Genomic DNA, 14,946 nt, shown 5'->3' with positions numbered 1-14,946 from the left:
TGGAGGCAGCATCTCCAAGGTAGGGCTGAGAGAGGCTCCTGCCTGCTACCCTGGAGAAGCTGCTGCCAGTCTGGGCAGACAGTACTGAGCTGGATAGACCAAGGGCCTGACTCAGTCTAGGGCCGCTTCCTATGCTGGCAACCCTGAAGGGCTGTTGGCTGACGCGGAATCGCTGCGAAGGAGACCCGTCCGGCCCGCGGTGCGAGGGCCCGCGGACAGCCCTTTGCCCGCGAGTTCACCGACCACGCGGCGGACTCGTCGTCGGGTTCAGCGCTGCTGCAGTGCCGCCGGCCCAGCTGGCGAGAGAGCACAGGCGCCTCCGAGCCGTAAGCCGCCGCCGCTCCAGCTCTCGGGCCGGGCCTGCATGGAGCGGACAAGCGGCTCCGTCCCGGACTGGCGAAGGGCCCTCTCCGCGCGAGACGAGGAGGAGCCGCTGCCGGCTCCTGCCTGCCTCTGGCCCAGAGCGCACCTGCTGCCCAGCTCCCCAAGCAAGAAGTGGAGGCGGCAGCAGGACCGCTCCGAGGGGCAAGGCCTGGATTCCCCGGACAGGCCCAGGCAGAGAAAGGGCCAAAGAGCAGCGCAAAGACCCGGCAGGGCACGGTGGGCTCCACCCGCCCCGTTTCTTGTAGATGCCCAGCCAGCCAGAAGGACATTCCAGAAAGAGGCTTCAGTGGGATCCAAAGGGCAGACTTGGCAAAGCAAGGTGGGGTGGGGGAGATGGTGGGCCAGGAGAGCAAGGGCCAAGCGCCGTCCCAGGATCCAGCAGGATCACCCCCACCCCCAGGCCACTCTGCTCCCCACAGTTCCTTTTGCCCTCAGGTGCCGCAGCAGCAGGAGAAGCTCCGGGTCTCTGATCCAGCTCTGTCACAGGCAGGAAAGGCAGGTCAGTGTGCGCTGAGCGGAGAGAGGAGGGGGCCTGGCACAGAGCACCCAGGAGTACCCCCCCCTTGTGCCCAGACTGCCTCCCCCCACACCAAGTGCTGAACTCCAGGGGGTTCTTGGGGAGGGGGACCTAACCACACACCCCCAGCCAATTCTCCCTTTCCCAAATTGTATGGGGCAATAGGAACATGGGGGGGGCAATGATAAGGGGCAAGAAACAGAAGCTTCCCTTGCAAGAATCCCTTGATAGGAGCCCCCCCCTGATGCTTGCAGGGGGCAGGAAGTAAGTAAGTAAATCCTTTATTACAGTCTTTGACATAGTGATAAATAACACCAAATGGGATGTACCAGTAAAATATGTACCAGTAATATAACAGTAAATAACTTACATGATAGAATAAAATATATGGTTGTTGTATACCACCCAGAGACAGAAGTCTGGGGTGGTCTACACATTTGGTAGATAAAATAAGCAACCAACAAGGAACGTGCACAGAGACCAATTCAATGCAATAGTTTTCCGTTGCTCAGTTCACCCAATTATAGACGGGAGGAGTCCTTGGTTAATTCATGGCGCACTCTGCTAGCCACTGAGTAAGGGGGCAGGAAGTGCTCTGGAGGGTGGGCTGTAGTTTTGCGGGCCCCCACCCACTGGCAGTGAATGGTTGTCTTGGCAGTCGCAGATTGTGCTTCCCTTCCCTAGAAGGAAGGCGAGAAGTGGCAGTTTTGGTATCCCAAAGGAGAGCCCAGCCCAGCCCAGCCCAGCCTGCCCCATCCTCTTCGGGGAGAAAACAGATCCTCAAAAGTCCAACCACCTTGGCTGAGTTCTGCTCAGTTCCGCTCCCTGCATCCACATCGGGGGCCCAAGCAGACAAGGAGAGGCCTCCGGGCAGGGGCTGGGCCCAGGGCTCCAGCTCAAAGGCAAGGCCCTTCAGCCCAGACTGCTGGGGGGCAGGGGACGGGGGGGGGGTTCTAGCAACCCCAGCCCTGCTCACCTCGAGAGAGAGCAAGACACACAAGCACGGCTGATGGGGAGAAGGCGCCCTCCCCCGGCCTGGCCTCTCCCCAGCTCACCCAGCAGATGTAACCAACCCACATCTGGGAGGGGGAGCCGAGACAGGCGGGCCGGGCCGGGCCAGCTGCCTCCTCTCTGGCACCACGGAGGAGGCCCTTGCTTTAGGTAAAGCACATGGGTGTGGGGGGGGGCAGTGTACAGCAGGGAGGACAGAGGAGGCGTGGCGGCGGCGGCGGCCTGCGGGGAGCTGGCTCTACTTGGTGCCCTCCTCAGGGTGGCCCTCCCCATCCGTCTTCCCCTCCTCCTCCGTCTTCTGGTCATCCGTGTTCAGCTGCTGCTGCTTCTTCCGACGGACACACTTCACCACCACCAGCGCCAGGATCACCACCGCCAAGAGCACCCCCACGGTGGTGCCCACAATCACGGCCACGGTGGAGTCGCGCTCAGGAGGCTCTGCGGAAACACAGCCGGGGGGTCAAGGTAGGAGCGGGGGGGGCAGAGGGGCTTGGCAGGGCCGAGTGGGGAGGGCCCCCGGAGGGCCTTGGGTGGGGAGCAGCAGCAGGGGCCGGCCAAGGGAAATCCCAGCTCCCTGAGCAGACGGGAGGCAGCTGGGGCTTGCTGGGGGGAGGCCCTGTGGGATCCTCCCCCCCCCAGTGCACTGCTGCACCTTTGCAGAAGGAAAAGGGGTGAGAAAGAGGCTGGGGTGGGAGCCGCTTGGGGAGGGGGGAGGACAAGCCCCCGCCCCCGCCCCCAGGGCCTGTGCACTGACCTTCTGTGATGACTTTCAGGTCGATCTTGGCCAGGCCCTTGTGTCGGTCAGGGGGGTTCATCACATAGCAGCGGTACACCCCCTCGTCATCCAGCTGCACGTCGTGGAGGGTGAAGGAGACGTCGTTCTTGGTGGGGTTCCCAGTGAACTCCACGCGGTTCCCAAACCGATTCGGCTCCACAGGAAGAGCCCTCAGTTTAAACGTCAAGAACTGGGGAGGCGTGGGGGGTGGAGGGTATTTGGGGAAAGAGAAACCAGACAAGAAGAAGAAGAAACACCTCAGAAGACCAGGCAGAGATGCTCCGGAGAGCGGGGGGCGGGGGGTGTCCGTACAGAGCTGGAGGGGGAGGCGGCACACCCCAACCCACTGGTCACCAGTGCTCCCTTGCATGTCTCAAACAAAGAGCGTCCCTGAGCACAGGCAAGAGTGCCTTTATTTGGATATGGAGCCACCCCTACAGGAGAGGACGGAGGGGCTTCCCAATCAGAGGAGCCACAATCTAGGCATGCTTCTCAGGTACCTCCAGGGTCTCTCCACATGTGGACTTGCAGTATCCCAGGGCTTAGTGGCCCTCTGGGGTGGGGCGGGGCATCTGGTGTGCCCACCCCACCTGCTCGCCAGTGAACTTACTGCATCCTCGCTGCAGTTGCTGCACCCCTGGTAGGTCCAGTTGAGGGAGAAGTGCTTTTTTTCCACTTGGTAGCAAGAGTTGAAGGTGCAGGTGAGGCGGATGGAGGAGCCGTTCAGGGCACCGATGGTGGCAGGAGCCATGACCTCCATGCCCAGGCCTCTTGGCACTGCAGGCAGAGACGCAGACCGGGTCAGGAGAGACACCCCAGCTGGCCCCGTCACACTCGCAGCCCCACCTGCGCTTGGGCAGAAGGAGCAGCACCCGGGGCAACGGGTCTTGTGCGGGCAGCAGGGAGGGGGCGGAATGGACAGACGGGCAGACAGCAAAGGAGCCAACGGGCCATTCCTGGTCCTGCTGGTGGCGGGGCAGGCGGGGAGATGCCCTTCGGACCACTGCGGAGCGCACACAGCCAGGTGGGGGGTGGGGGGGCCCGATCCAGGCCAAGCAGCTGCCATAAAGCGAGCGCAGTGCAGCTGCTTCACTTGCTGCCACCTCCAGCCCTCCCTCTCATGGGCAGATTCTGCCCCAGCCCTGGCACCTGTGGTGGCGGCGGCAATTGCAGTGCACCCAGTTAGTTCAGCAGGGCCCATCTCGGAGAGAACCTGGCCATAACTCCTAGGCAGTCAGTGGGTCTGCACTCGGGAAGCCCAGGCCGGGGGTGGGGTGGGGGGCCAGCGGCAGAGGCAGCAGCAGCTCCATCCCTTAGTCATGCTGCTGCTCCTGCACCAGCCCTCCGAGGAGGAGGAGGAGGAGGAGGCGGCGGCGGCGGACTTGTCTCTGCAGCACCATGGACAGAGCAGCTGCCTTGCACAGCCCGGGAGGGCCAGTCGGCCCCGCCCCCCAGCCCTGGGGGGCTCTTGCTGCAGGAAGCCGGTGGAGGGGGAGCCGCCCTTGCCCAGAGGATGCTCCAAGAGCGAGCTTCTGGGGCAAACTGAGCGCGGGGGGGGGGCAGGGTGGACTCTCCGGCCCGAGGTTGTTGCCTCCCTCCCTCCTGCTGACGCCCGGAGAAATAGTGTGCGTTGCTGCTCTCTGCCTGCTGCAGAACCTGCAGCGCCCTGCAGTGCTCTTAATGCAGCAGCAGCAGCCGCCGCAGCCGAGGCAGTTTCCGGCTGCGCTCATCAGATTTCCATGCAGGCCAGGAGCAGATCCCCACCCCACCTCGCACGCCCCACAAGCGGTGGAGAGCCATGCACCAGCTCCCCTCCTCCTCCTCCTCCTCCTCCTTCTCGTCTCACAGGGTCTGCAGCTGGGGGCGGCTGATCCTAAGGAGCCGGGTTAGGCTGGCCTGAGGAATCACTCACTCCTCAGCGCTACCTGATGAATGACTAGCCTGCGGGCGGGCAGGCAGCCTGGGAAGACCCAGATCTGAGCCACTGCTGCTGCTGCGGAGAAGCCTCCTTGGGCTCCCTACAACAAACCAAGGGCTGCCTGCCCGGGAGGGCTCCAGCGCCCCCGCTTCAGCTCCGGGACAGGCTGAGCACTCCGGGGTTCAGGCTGCCCAGAGCAGCCTTCGGGGGGGGGCAGAGCATCCCTGCAAGACAAGGAGCCCTCTCCGTCCTCTCCCGGGGGCATGGAGCAGGGGAAGGGAGGGGCTGGAAGGGTGACAAGAGCGGCCTGGCTCTGGGGCCGCCAACCAACTCTCAGGCCTCCCCGCCGTCGCCACGCATCTGAGAGACCATGGGGGGGGGGGGTCACACACAAGGAGCCGGCCAGGGAGCGGCCTTCGGCGGAGTTCCCGGCACCACCACGGGGCAGAGGCTGGGAGGAGGCTGCCAGAAGCGCCTGGAAAGCGCCCCGGTCCTGCCACCACTACGAGCGGCTCCCCCAGGGGTGGAAAGCCCCCCGGACTTTGCCTGGGTTGGAAGCATTTGGGGCGGGGGGGAGGAGTGGAGTCCAGGCTGTGGGATGCGGGTCAAGGCCCTGCCAGCCAGTCATGCAGCGGCTTTTCCTAGGGTGGGGGGGGGTGGCCCACGAACCAAGCCCACCGCAGGGAGGGAGGAAGCGCAGCTCCTCTTGGGGAGGTGACTCTGCTCTGCCGCTCCGACGCGGCGGCACCCCTGAGCGCCTCCAGGGGCGGCCCCCTCTGGCCAAAAAAAGCCCCGCCCCGCCCCGTCCCGTGTTGTGCTAGCCCAAGAGCGCCCGCCTGCTGACCGAGACTCACTGACGCCGCCGCCACCGCCGCTGACCCTCGACGGCTCCCGGCAGGTGGCGGAGCGCTCTGCAGCGGGGACCAGCGGCGGGCGGGCGGGCGGGCGACCGTCCGCCCGCTCCTCGCATTTCGCCAGCCGCCGCCGCCGCCGCCACCTCCGGGGCTCCGCATGCACCGAAGGAGGAGAGCCCGCGACGCCGCGCCGCGACTTACCCAGCGCGAGGAGCAGCAGGCTGAACGCCAGGCGGGGCGCCGGGGCAGCGGCGGCGGCAGGGCGCATCCTCAGGCCGGGCCGGCGAGTCGGCTGCTGGGCGGGGAGGGGCGCGCAGGGTCACATGCCTGGCTTCGGGGCCGCGCCGCGCCGCATCCTGCTGCCCAACCAGTCTCCAAAATGGCCGGCTTGGCTGCCGCCCCCGCCGCTTTTTGCTATGAAGAACCGGGGGCGTGGTGCCCCCCCCCTCAATCCTGTGGTTGGCAGATCGCGGCGAAGGAAGCGGGAGGGCGCGAAAACCGGCACGGCGGCGGGCCACGCGCGAGCAGAGCGGAGGAGCCCGTTTGCTCTCCAGGCCGGAGGGAGCAGGCGCTGCCGCTGCCTGCCGCCTCTGCAGCTGCTGGGACTGCGCCTGGAAGGGGGGCGGGCATCCAGGAGCCCCCGCAGGGCAACCCCACCAGGGGCGTGCACGCGACACCTGCCCCTCCGCGCGGCCACTGGATGGAGGAGCAGGGCTGTTGAAGGGGCTGCTGGGGGTGAGGCTCCTCCGGCGGGCGTGCTTGCTCTGGAGCGAGGCCTCCTCTCAGCTGCGCGGTGCGGCCGCCGCAGAAGGAGCAGCTCGCAAGGCTAAGCGTGACTCCTCGGCACGTCCTGCCAGCTGGCGAAAGCTGCGAGAGCCAGCCCTTCTGGCCGCCGCCCCAAAGCAGCGCAGGAGGTGCGGGCGTCAGGGCCACGATCCGAGGAGGCCCTGCCTGCTCCAGCCAGGAACTCGGGGGCGGGGGGGGCGCTCACTCACTTGCTGCTGGTTTCCTCGGGCTGGTGCTTGAGAGAGACCAACTGCCTGGCTGCACTGAAAAACCGAGGAGGGTGGCAACATGAAACAAGAGAATGCATCAGGACTGCAGCATGTTCACCCACTCCCAAGGCAGGCGGCGGGGGGGGGGGTGGGGTTTGCTTTCCCTCAGCACCTGGAGGTGTCAGCCATCTGTTGGAGGCCGGACTGGAAGCATGCCTCCATCTAGAAGGGAGGGCCCTACTGCAGCCCCCCGGAAGCAGGGTCACCGTGGGGCAGGGACAGAAGAGGGGGCTGCCAGCCCAGGATGCAAGGACAAGCCAGGGAGGGAGCTTGCTTGCCAGCCCCATGAGCCACACAGAGCCTGCTAGGGCTGCTGCCTGCCCTAGGGGCAGAAGAGGGCGCCAGGGAGGCTGGGCCAGCAGGCTCTTGGCCCAGGGAGGCAGCATCTGGGCAGACCCAGCTTGCAGGGAAGCCCACCTGTGGATCTCATGGCCCAGATGACCCTGTGGTGCCTTGAACCCTCCCTGCTTGCCCTCGCACCAGCACTCTCCACTGGGCAACAGGCCTTGGCCCCCTTTCCCTGGGCCACGCCCAGCTGAGGCCCGTGGCCCAACCACCATGGCACGCCCTGCTGCTCTCCAGGAGCTGAGCCAAGGCTTCTGTCCATCACAACTGCCCTGGGCGCCTTCACACCAGGCGCCTTTGGACAGGAGGCCAAGCCTCTGGCCCGGTCTCTTCCGCCAACACTGCAAGGCCCTCCCCCTTGGGACAACAGGCAGGGCTGGCTGGGCCTGGATAGAGTCAGTTTCTTCTGCTCCAATCACCTGCCCTTCCTTACAGAAGCCGCGATGGATGCCCCCAGCACAGGCCAGGCTGTGCCCAAGGCTGGCCCCTGGTTGCAAGGGGGCTTTGGGCCAGCAGAACAGGAAGGCCTGCCAGAACGGAGCTCTCCCCCACCTGGGAGCGCTAGCCCAGCTCAGCCAGCCCACTGTGAAGGGGGTTTCCAGGATCCCTGCAAGTCTGGGGTATTCTGCTCCGGCATCCTGCAGATGCAACCCTCTCCCTGTGTTGCCCGGAAGGGGAGCTGCGGCTGGCCCTGCAGGAGTGGAGAGGGCCAGGCCTCGTGGATGCCCTGCGCTTCTGCTGCTCCCCCACACCCAGGCAGCTGCTCCTGCTCCGAGGAGGGGTGCTGAGATGCAAAGCAGGCGCCCGGGTGGTGCTGTGGCATGACGGCAAGAAGATGGCAGCACCACAGAAGAGACACTGACTCAGCCCCACGCTGGCCACGACAGCAGCTGCCCACCACCCTCAGAAGATGTAGCTGCGCACGTGACTGGATCCTCAAGTCAAGTCAGACCCTGGGTCCATCTCACTCAGGATTGTCTACGCAGACTGGCAGCGGCTTCTCCAAGGTGACAGGCAGGAGCCTCTCTCAGCCCTCTCTGGGGATGGCAGGGAGGGCACCTTCCAATGCAAGCAGGCAGCCCCATCACCTCAGGGGAACAGCTCACAGTTGCTCACACATGTTGCCTCCCATCCAAAGGCAAACCAGGGCAGACCCTGCTTAGCAAAGGGGGCCATTCCTGCTGGCTACCACAAACCCAGCTCTCCTTCCAAAGAACCCAGCACTGGCTCCATCACATCCCTCCTGTGCTCAAGCCGGGCCTCTGCTTCCCCTCTCCGCTCTCCAGCTGAGCCCTTGGAAGCGGCCACAAACCAGCACGCTCTCTGCTCACCTGCCCAGGCTAGTTCTCCCTGCCGGAGCAAGGGCTCCGTGAGCAGCCGCCCGCCCCAACAAGCCAGGGGGGCACTGGAGGAGGAGCTGCAGCTGCCTCTGCTTCCCAGCAGCAGCTCCGGTTGCTTGCTCCTCTCTCTCCTCCCAACACGGCTCCCGGGTGGAAGGGAGAGGAGAAGCCCAAGTTGCCCCCTTTGGCACACGCACACACACACACACCCAGCTCATTGGGACACCCCCTCCTGAGCGGAAGATCTGGCTCTGCCCCAGCACGCCAGCATGACCTGTGTCACTCCACAATGTTATTTTCATCCCCAGGTTTCGGCACAAAGTCTGTGCTCTCCGAATTCTGGGTCTGCAGAATCCTTCCTCAAAACTTCAGGAAAATTTTGTAGGGAAAGATTCTGTAGGAAGCACATGGAATAGAGATGGTGTTCTGCTTGGCAACTGCTACTTATTTTCAGACAAACTAGAGTGAATGGTTTGTCCTTAGGTGCGTGATGATGCAATACCGGCATTTCCTCAAGGGAAGTTGCTGACGGTGAAGCCACACTGCACTCCTGGCTCCTTGGTAGACACTTGGTTAGGCCTCTATGGTCATCCATTTGACACATCCAGGCAGAGCTTAAGGCTACTATTCAAAGCCTATGTTTGGTTACAGCCCATCAGCCTCCAAACTGAGTGGATAGAATGACTTGTTCCCATCAGGACCTGGGAGGTCGGGGCCTGTGAACTGGAATGAGGCCTGAACCTCCTCTTTGGGAGTGACAGATTTCTATACTGCATATGCATTTAGCTGGCTCCTAATGTTCTGTGTTAGAAAGCTGTGCAGGGGTGAAACATCCACATCTCCTCTTCTACAGTTGGTTTGGGAGAGCAAAGAGTTTGTTTTGTTTAGTTAATTAGTTGACATTTTTATACCACCCAAAACTCACATCTCTGGGCAGTTTACAACAAAACAAAATAAACAGACAAAATATCTAAACATTACAACAATTTATAATTTCAAAACAATGTAAAAACTATTAGAACAGTAAAACTATTTACTGGTTATGCTTTGGAGAGAAGAGAGGGTTTGATTGGATTGCGTAAGTCTTAAAATGAGGGAGGGAACCTGAGTTGTCCTGACTGGCCTGTTTAGAAAAGAGTGAAAGTTTGTTCAAGTTGGAGTCAGTGGCACGAACAGGCATTTGCATACAGCAGCAAATGGGGTCAGCAGCTACGGGGGCGGGGGGACAAGCAGAGGGTGAGGGGATCGCCCTAAAGAACCCTCGGAGTGACTGCACAGCCTCTCTGCTGTGCATCCTGTGTTCAGCCTTCCTCCTTCCTTGCTGCCGCCGCCACGAATGGAATTTTTTAACACAACAAGTAAAGGGCCAGCAAAATCCTTTTTGCCTATGGGCAACAAAAAGCTTAATCTGCCCCATGTTGGATCTGGGGTCTTGGAGAGCCAGGAGAGAAGACCTGGGAAGAAAAGAGCTGAAATTAAGAGCTGAGAAATCACTGGGAGAGTTAAGCTGAAAAAACTGTTGAGATCCAAATCATCCTCAAAGCAGCTGAAGGAACAGTCTGGAATTGAACCTCTAGCACTAGAAAAGAAGAGCCAGACCTGAAGCTGAGCAAGGGGAAAAGCCAGGCTCACTGCAGAAGCTGATTAGAGGTGATTATAAGAAAACTCCTGGTAAGGACTCTGGGTTCACGCACAGCATTCGGTGCAGTTTAGATTGAATGCATTTTCCTCTTTTATTTGTTCCTTTATGCTCGTATGGCTGCTGTTTCTTTGTATTCAGTTCTCCCAAAGAACTACTGTTTTTAACAGTTTGAGAGCAAAATTCCTCTTTGAATTTAACTATTTGTAGCCTCTGTCTGTTTTCCCCACCTCAGGCTTAGAAGGCCTTTCCACACGACCCAGTTTGGATGAAAGGCTGTTTCGGAAGACTCAGCGAGAGAAAACATAAGTCCGCTTGGTGGCAGCAGTGAAGCTTAGAAGTCACAGGACTGGTTGAGACCCACGGCACGACAGGCCCCCATTTGAGCCCACATGGATGCTGCTCGCTCGGGCCAGTCACTTTATCCTGGAAATGCACAGAACCCGAGGGTCACTTTCATCTTTAGCACAGGAGTTTGGACTGCCAGTTCAAAGATTGTTTGTTCAGCCTCAGTAAACAGCCTGCTAGTGATCTACTAATGACAAACCTGCCTTACTCTGCTTTGGGGGGAAATCCCAATAAGTTGCTCTTAGCTGGTTGCTTGTGATCAGGGACTATCAAAGGCAATCAGTTTCTCAGGTAGTGCAAGTGGCACTCCATCCCAGGGGAAAGTGGCCCACTCTTGGTTCAGACAGACAAAGAGATGAGTAGACTGAGCTGGAACCAAGATGTTTATTGGCCACAAGAGAGAGGAGACCTCCCTTCAGCCCCTCTCCTGGAAAGGCCCCTCAGGGGGCAGGGGAGGGAGAGCGAGAGAGAGCGCACACACACACACAGGCAGGAGCAGGCCTCCAGGGAAGCCATCAGGGAAGGCCTAGGAGGCTCCTCTGGTGGGCCAGCACCCGTCTGTGGGCACCTTCAGGTTCTCGCACAGCTTGCCAAGGCCACAACCCTCACCTTAATCAGCCAAGCACAGCCAACTCAGCCAGATGTTGTCATGCAGGAGCCCCCACCCATCTGAATGCAAGGCAGCGGGGAGTCCCCAGGGCACCGGAGAAGCCCACCACCTGCAGCCGGCCATCTGTCACGGTCAGCTCAGCTGCCCCCTGCCCCTCCCATTCAAAGCAGCCCCCTTCACCACTAACCCGGGCGTGAGGCTGTAGCTCAGGGGTGGAGCACCGGTTCCACACCCAGAAAGGCCCCCGTTTGGCCTCCAGCACCTCCACCTGAGAAGCATCTCTGGGAGAAGAGCTTGCTCTGCCCGAGGCCTTGAGGGGGTCTCCGGAGCTGGAGCTGCCCAGTGGCCAGCCCAGTAGAAGGCAGCTGCAGCAGAGTACAGACAGGCCACCTAACCGCTGCTCCTGCTGCTGGGGGCCAGGATCCAAGAGGCTTCCCAAGGCCGATGGGAAGTCTGTGCCAAGATCCAGCCAAGAGGAGAACCACGAGGCACCGCACCTTCCGCAGGGATCAAATGCTGCAACCAGGCAGACCTCCGTGCAGCAAAAGGAGTCACGAAAGGCTCTCCCCTCCAGAGCAGACCATGGAGCACAAGGCAGGAAGCTGGCTGACTCAGCTCTATCCCCCACATGCCCCATTCATAAGCCAGACACACGGGGCAAGGGAGTCAGAACAGCAAAGGGGGCGCTGGAAGATCTCAGTGATGCCCAGGAAGAAAGAGAAGCGGGACCCGCAACACTGGGCACTTTCTGACATTCAGGGCCCAGTGCTCAGTTCCTTGCAGAGCTAGCGGAGGTGGAGATCATGGAAGCCTTCTGGTGACCCTTCAGGGGGTGGTCTTTGCCCTCCAGTCAGTAAGGGTCCTCCTCATCTGTATCCTAAGCAGGATGCCAAAAAAATAAAAATAAATCAGGCAAACGCACCCAATCAGAACCCGCAATGTCTCTGTGCCAAGAAGGACCCCCGGCCCAGACTCAGAAACCCTCAGCTGGCTGCAGCGGAGACTGTGGCGGGGGGGGGGGGGGAGCATGAGGCAAAGTAACCACCGGATCATCCCGGCAGAGGGTGCTCCCCAGCAGAGTGCCACGGAGAGCAGCCCAGACACCCTACAGCCATATGGGCAGATTACCACATAGGCAGTATAAGCAGCTGTCTATGGTGGCAAATCTTGGAGGGGGGAGCATCTTGGGGGTTAAATCTTTTCCCCCACTTTTAAAACTGCCCGCTGCTTTCTTGTCTCATCAGCATCCCTGGCCCTTCGTACACAATCATGACCCTTCCAGATGCTACTCTAGAGGCGAGCAAGCAAGTGACAGGGACAGATGACCAACCCCTCCTGGGACACAGTGGCCCCAGATGTTGTTGACTACAACTCCCAGAATCCCCAGCATCCCCAGCTGCAATGGCTTTGGCTTGGGGATAATGGGACGACATCTGGGAATCCCTGTGAGAGGGAAGACTGCTTGGGTATCCACCTCTTTGACAAAGTGGCTCCCAACCCAGATCCTGGCCAGACCCCTTCTGGGCCCTGATGCCCCCCGGGGACAAGGGCACAGGGTTTCCGAGCAGGCGTCTGGATGGGGCCATGCCCGAAGGGGCACTTGGCTGAGGCCCAGCATGCTTGGTGCTCTCTGCAGCCCTCCCATCCGCCACGCCAGGAGCCCTGCATCTCCTGTGGAAGAGCGGTTGGGGCTGTCGCTTACCAGGCACTGCATGCAACATCTGCTCAGCCGCGCCCCACAGCCAGGTTTCTCAGGCCTGCAGGAGAGCACAGGAGAGGCCCAGATCAGCACCACCACCCACCCCCGGTCCAGGGCCTGGTGGGCAGTCAGCCACATCCAGGTTCCAGTCCACAGGGAACACCCTTCGGGAGTCGAGGCTTCCCAGCCAGGCTCGCCTCTGCCTCTCCTGGGCTGGCTGCTCCAAGGGCTGCTTCTCAGGAGGACCCCCCTGGCAAGACTGGTCAGCAGAGGACCCCCCCCCCCCCCGAGTTGGAGAGGACAACCCCTGCATCTTGGAGCCAGAGGGGGCACCCCAGCCCCAGGACCAGAGAAGGTGCTCGGCTCACTCCTCAGAGACTTCAATGGAGGACTTCTTGTAGCCCGCCTTCTTCCCGCCTTTCAGCACCCCAAACTTCCTGCCCATCCGGATCAGCAGCAGACACACCACCGCAGCCGAGGGGAGGAAGACCAGGAGGGCGAGCAGCCCGGCCAAGGTCAGCTGGAAGGAGGAGCCTGTGGCAGGAGAGGAGGACAAGGACGTGGTGTCGGCAGGCAGTGGGGATCTTTTGGGAAGCCCAAACCCCAAGGAAGTTCCCACCAGGCGTGTGAAAAGAAAGGCAAAGCCCCCCAGCCCCGCCTTGGGGCCAGGGAACAACCAGGCTGCACCTCTCTGAGTGACGGTCAGTACAGTCCGGGGGAGGTTGTGCTGCACATCCGGGGGGTTCTTCACTGCGCAGGTGAAGGTCCCATTGTCCTCCAGGGTTGGGCTGGCAATAATGATGGAGGCATCGCGCTGGGCCAGGTCTCCAGCCCAAGAGATCCGGTCGCGAAAGGTGCCCCTCTTGGCCGGGTAGGCATCAGACTGGTAGTGGAAGATCTGGGCGGTGGGGGACACAGGCAGTGAGCATTGTGCCCCCTGCCCACCCAGCCGCCCCCCAGCAGCACATCCCTGCAACTGGCACCCGCAGGAAGGGACCAAGCGCAGGGACCAGAGACACTCACCGGCTCCAGCTTCCCTCCGGCAAGAGGCCGGAAGGTCCAGTCCACGGTGAGCTTTTCGGTGACCGGAGAGGAGGACGTGAACCGGCACTTCAGCGTCACTGGCTCGCCCACAAAGGCCCGGACCTCGGCCTCTGCTTGGATCTCCAGGGAGCAGACTCCAGTGACGGCTGAGGGGAAACGCCCCCCCCGCCCCGCAAATCAGGCACGGGGGGGGGCAAGCTGCGCTCTGGGGCACGTGCCTGCCCCAGTCCCTGCCGCCCCCTCTCTCCTCCAAGGTCCGCCAGGAAGCAGCAAGCAGAGCCAGCGCCAGCTTTTGCAGGGCCCAGCGCAGAAGGCCTTTCGGCCAGCCGGCCAGCCGCCCGACCCCTCCGCAGGCAATGTGGGTCCAGTCCTCGAGGAGCCAGCGGAGGTTCTGCTGCTGGCCTGCAGGTGGAGCCCTAGACGACTGCCCCCCCCCCGCTCCCAAACAGCAAGGCGGGCGAGAGGGAGCGGTCAACAGTACTGCCTGCCCCGCCAGCAGCTTGGCCCAGGCCTTTGCCGAGGAGGGCCGGCCGGCCGGCCAGCCCAAAGAGGTCCCCGGAGCGGCGCTAGACACCGGGATGCGCCTCCCGAGCGGGGGCTCGAGCCGGGACCGCCCAGCCCCACCGACCTCGGCTGGACACGGGACCTGCCAGGGCCACTTCCACTCCCGCCCCGGCGCTCGGTGGCTTTGGTCGCCCGCGGGGGCGGGTCCCTGAGGGCTCCCCAGCTCGGCCGGGTGGCCCCCGGGACCTCTGCTGCCTTCCTCAGCCGGCGGCGGCGACTGCCACCCCCATGAGCTGCGGGCTGCGGGCGGGCAGCGAGCCCCAGAGACGCCCTCAAGATCTCCAGAGGCACGGCCGGCCGCCCTCCTCGCCCGGACTCGGGACTCCCCGGCTGGCCGCCTTCACTCACCGAGCAGAAGCAGTGGGAGGGCGGTGGGCCCGCCGACCTGCCGCGGCAACGGCAGCGGCAACGCCATTTTCTTCCCCAGCGTTGTCCTGGACGGCACCTACTACCTGGCCAGGTGAGCCGGAAGGGGCGGGGCCACGCCCCCAAATGGCCGCCCGAAACTCCGGCGCTCTGGGCTGGCTTCCTCCTCCCGCGCCCCGATGTTGCAGGCAGGCGCTCTGCACATGCTCAGAGGCAGCTCTGCTGTCGAGCCCAAGGAGGCGGAACCTTTGCTTCCTGGCTGCCGCCCGCCGACCCGTCCCTCCTCGGCTTAGCGCCCCCCCAGCCCGGACTGCCTTCGCGGGGGAGGGGGACAAGCGCCCCCTCAGACGCATCGTTTCTCTCCCCCCCGCCCCCCACCATTTCTCTTTCGGGAATCGGATCTGTGACACAGCCGCTCACCCAGCCGGGAATGCACTTTGACCCCCCCCTTTTAATATTTTATATGTTTGGTTCCAG

At 62.3% G+C, this 14,946-nt stretch overlaps 2 protein-coding genes across 2 annotated transcripts; both read right to left on the bottom strand.

The window, feature by feature from the left end:
- Nucleotides 1–1,166: 1,166 nt before the first annotated feature.
- SCN2B (sodium voltage-gated channel beta subunit 2) lies at nucleotides 1,167–6,482 on the bottom strand. Its single transcript, XM_053269694.1, has 4 exons — nucleotides 5,661–6,482; nucleotides 3,298–3,464; nucleotides 2,667–2,877; nucleotides 1,167–2,350 (listed from the first exon to the last, which is right to left on the bottom strand). The coding sequence occupies exons 1-4, from the start codon at nucleotides 5,725–5,727 to the stop codon at nucleotides 2,151–2,153; spliced, it is 645 nt and encodes a 214-aa protein (XP_053125669.1). The 5' UTR covers nucleotides 5,728–6,482; the 3' UTR covers nucleotides 1,167–2,150.
- A 2,688-nt stretch (nucleotides 6,483–9,170) lies between these two features.
- MPZL3 (myelin protein zero like 3) lies at nucleotides 9,171–14,832 on the bottom strand. The gene is made up of 6 exons (XM_053269693.1): nucleotides 14,452–14,832; nucleotides 13,519–13,685; nucleotides 13,183–13,393; nucleotides 12,864–13,029; nucleotides 12,499–12,553; nucleotides 9,171–11,673 (listed from the first exon to the last, which is right to left on the bottom strand). Exons 1-6 carry the CDS (start codon nucleotides 14,516–14,518, stop codon nucleotides 11,647–11,649), a joined length of 693 nt encoding a protein of 230 aa, XP_053125668.1. The 5' UTR covers nucleotides 14,519–14,832; the 3' UTR covers nucleotides 9,171–11,646.
- Between the last annotated feature and the right edge of the window lie 114 nt (nucleotides 14,833–14,946).

Source organism: Hemicordylus capensis, chromosome 8, assembly GCF_027244095.1.
Source record: "Hemicordylus capensis ecotype Gifberg chromosome 8, rHemCap1.1.pri, whole genome shotgun sequence".
Taxonomy (NCBI): Eukaryota; Metazoa; Chordata; class Lepidosauria; order Squamata; family Cordylidae; genus Hemicordylus; species Hemicordylus capensis.
Note: the sequence above shows the minus strand (reverse complement) of the source record. Positions and strands in the feature narration are given on the sequence as shown.

Bases quoted from the DNA above. Each gene is read 5' to 3' on its own strand.
- SCN2B (XM_053269694.1), bottom strand. From the start codon at position 5,727: ATGCGCCCTGCCGCCGCCGCTGCCCCGGCGCCCCGCCTGGCGTTCAGC. The intron at 3,465-5,660 runs GTAAGTCGCGGC...CTCTGCCTGCAG, and splicing joins CCTGCTGCTCCTCGCGCTGG to TGCCAAGAGGCCTGGGCATG. The intron at 2,878-3,297 runs GTAAGTTCACTG...ACGCCTCCCCAG, and splicing joins GCAACTGCAGCGAGGATGCA to TTCTTGACGTTTAAACTGAG.
- MPZL3 (XM_053269693.1), bottom strand. From the start codon at position 14,518: ATGGCGTTGCCGCTGCCGTTGCCGCGGCAGGTCGGCGGGCCCACCGCC. The intron at 12,554-12,863 runs GTGAGCCGAGCA...GCTCTCCTGCAG, and splicing joins TCCATTGAAGTCTCTGAGGA to GCCTGAGAAACCTGGCTGTG. The intron at 11,674-12,498 runs GTAAGCGACAGC...CATCCTGCTTAG, and splicing joins GATGTTGCATGCAGTGCCTG to GATACAGATGAGGAGGACCC.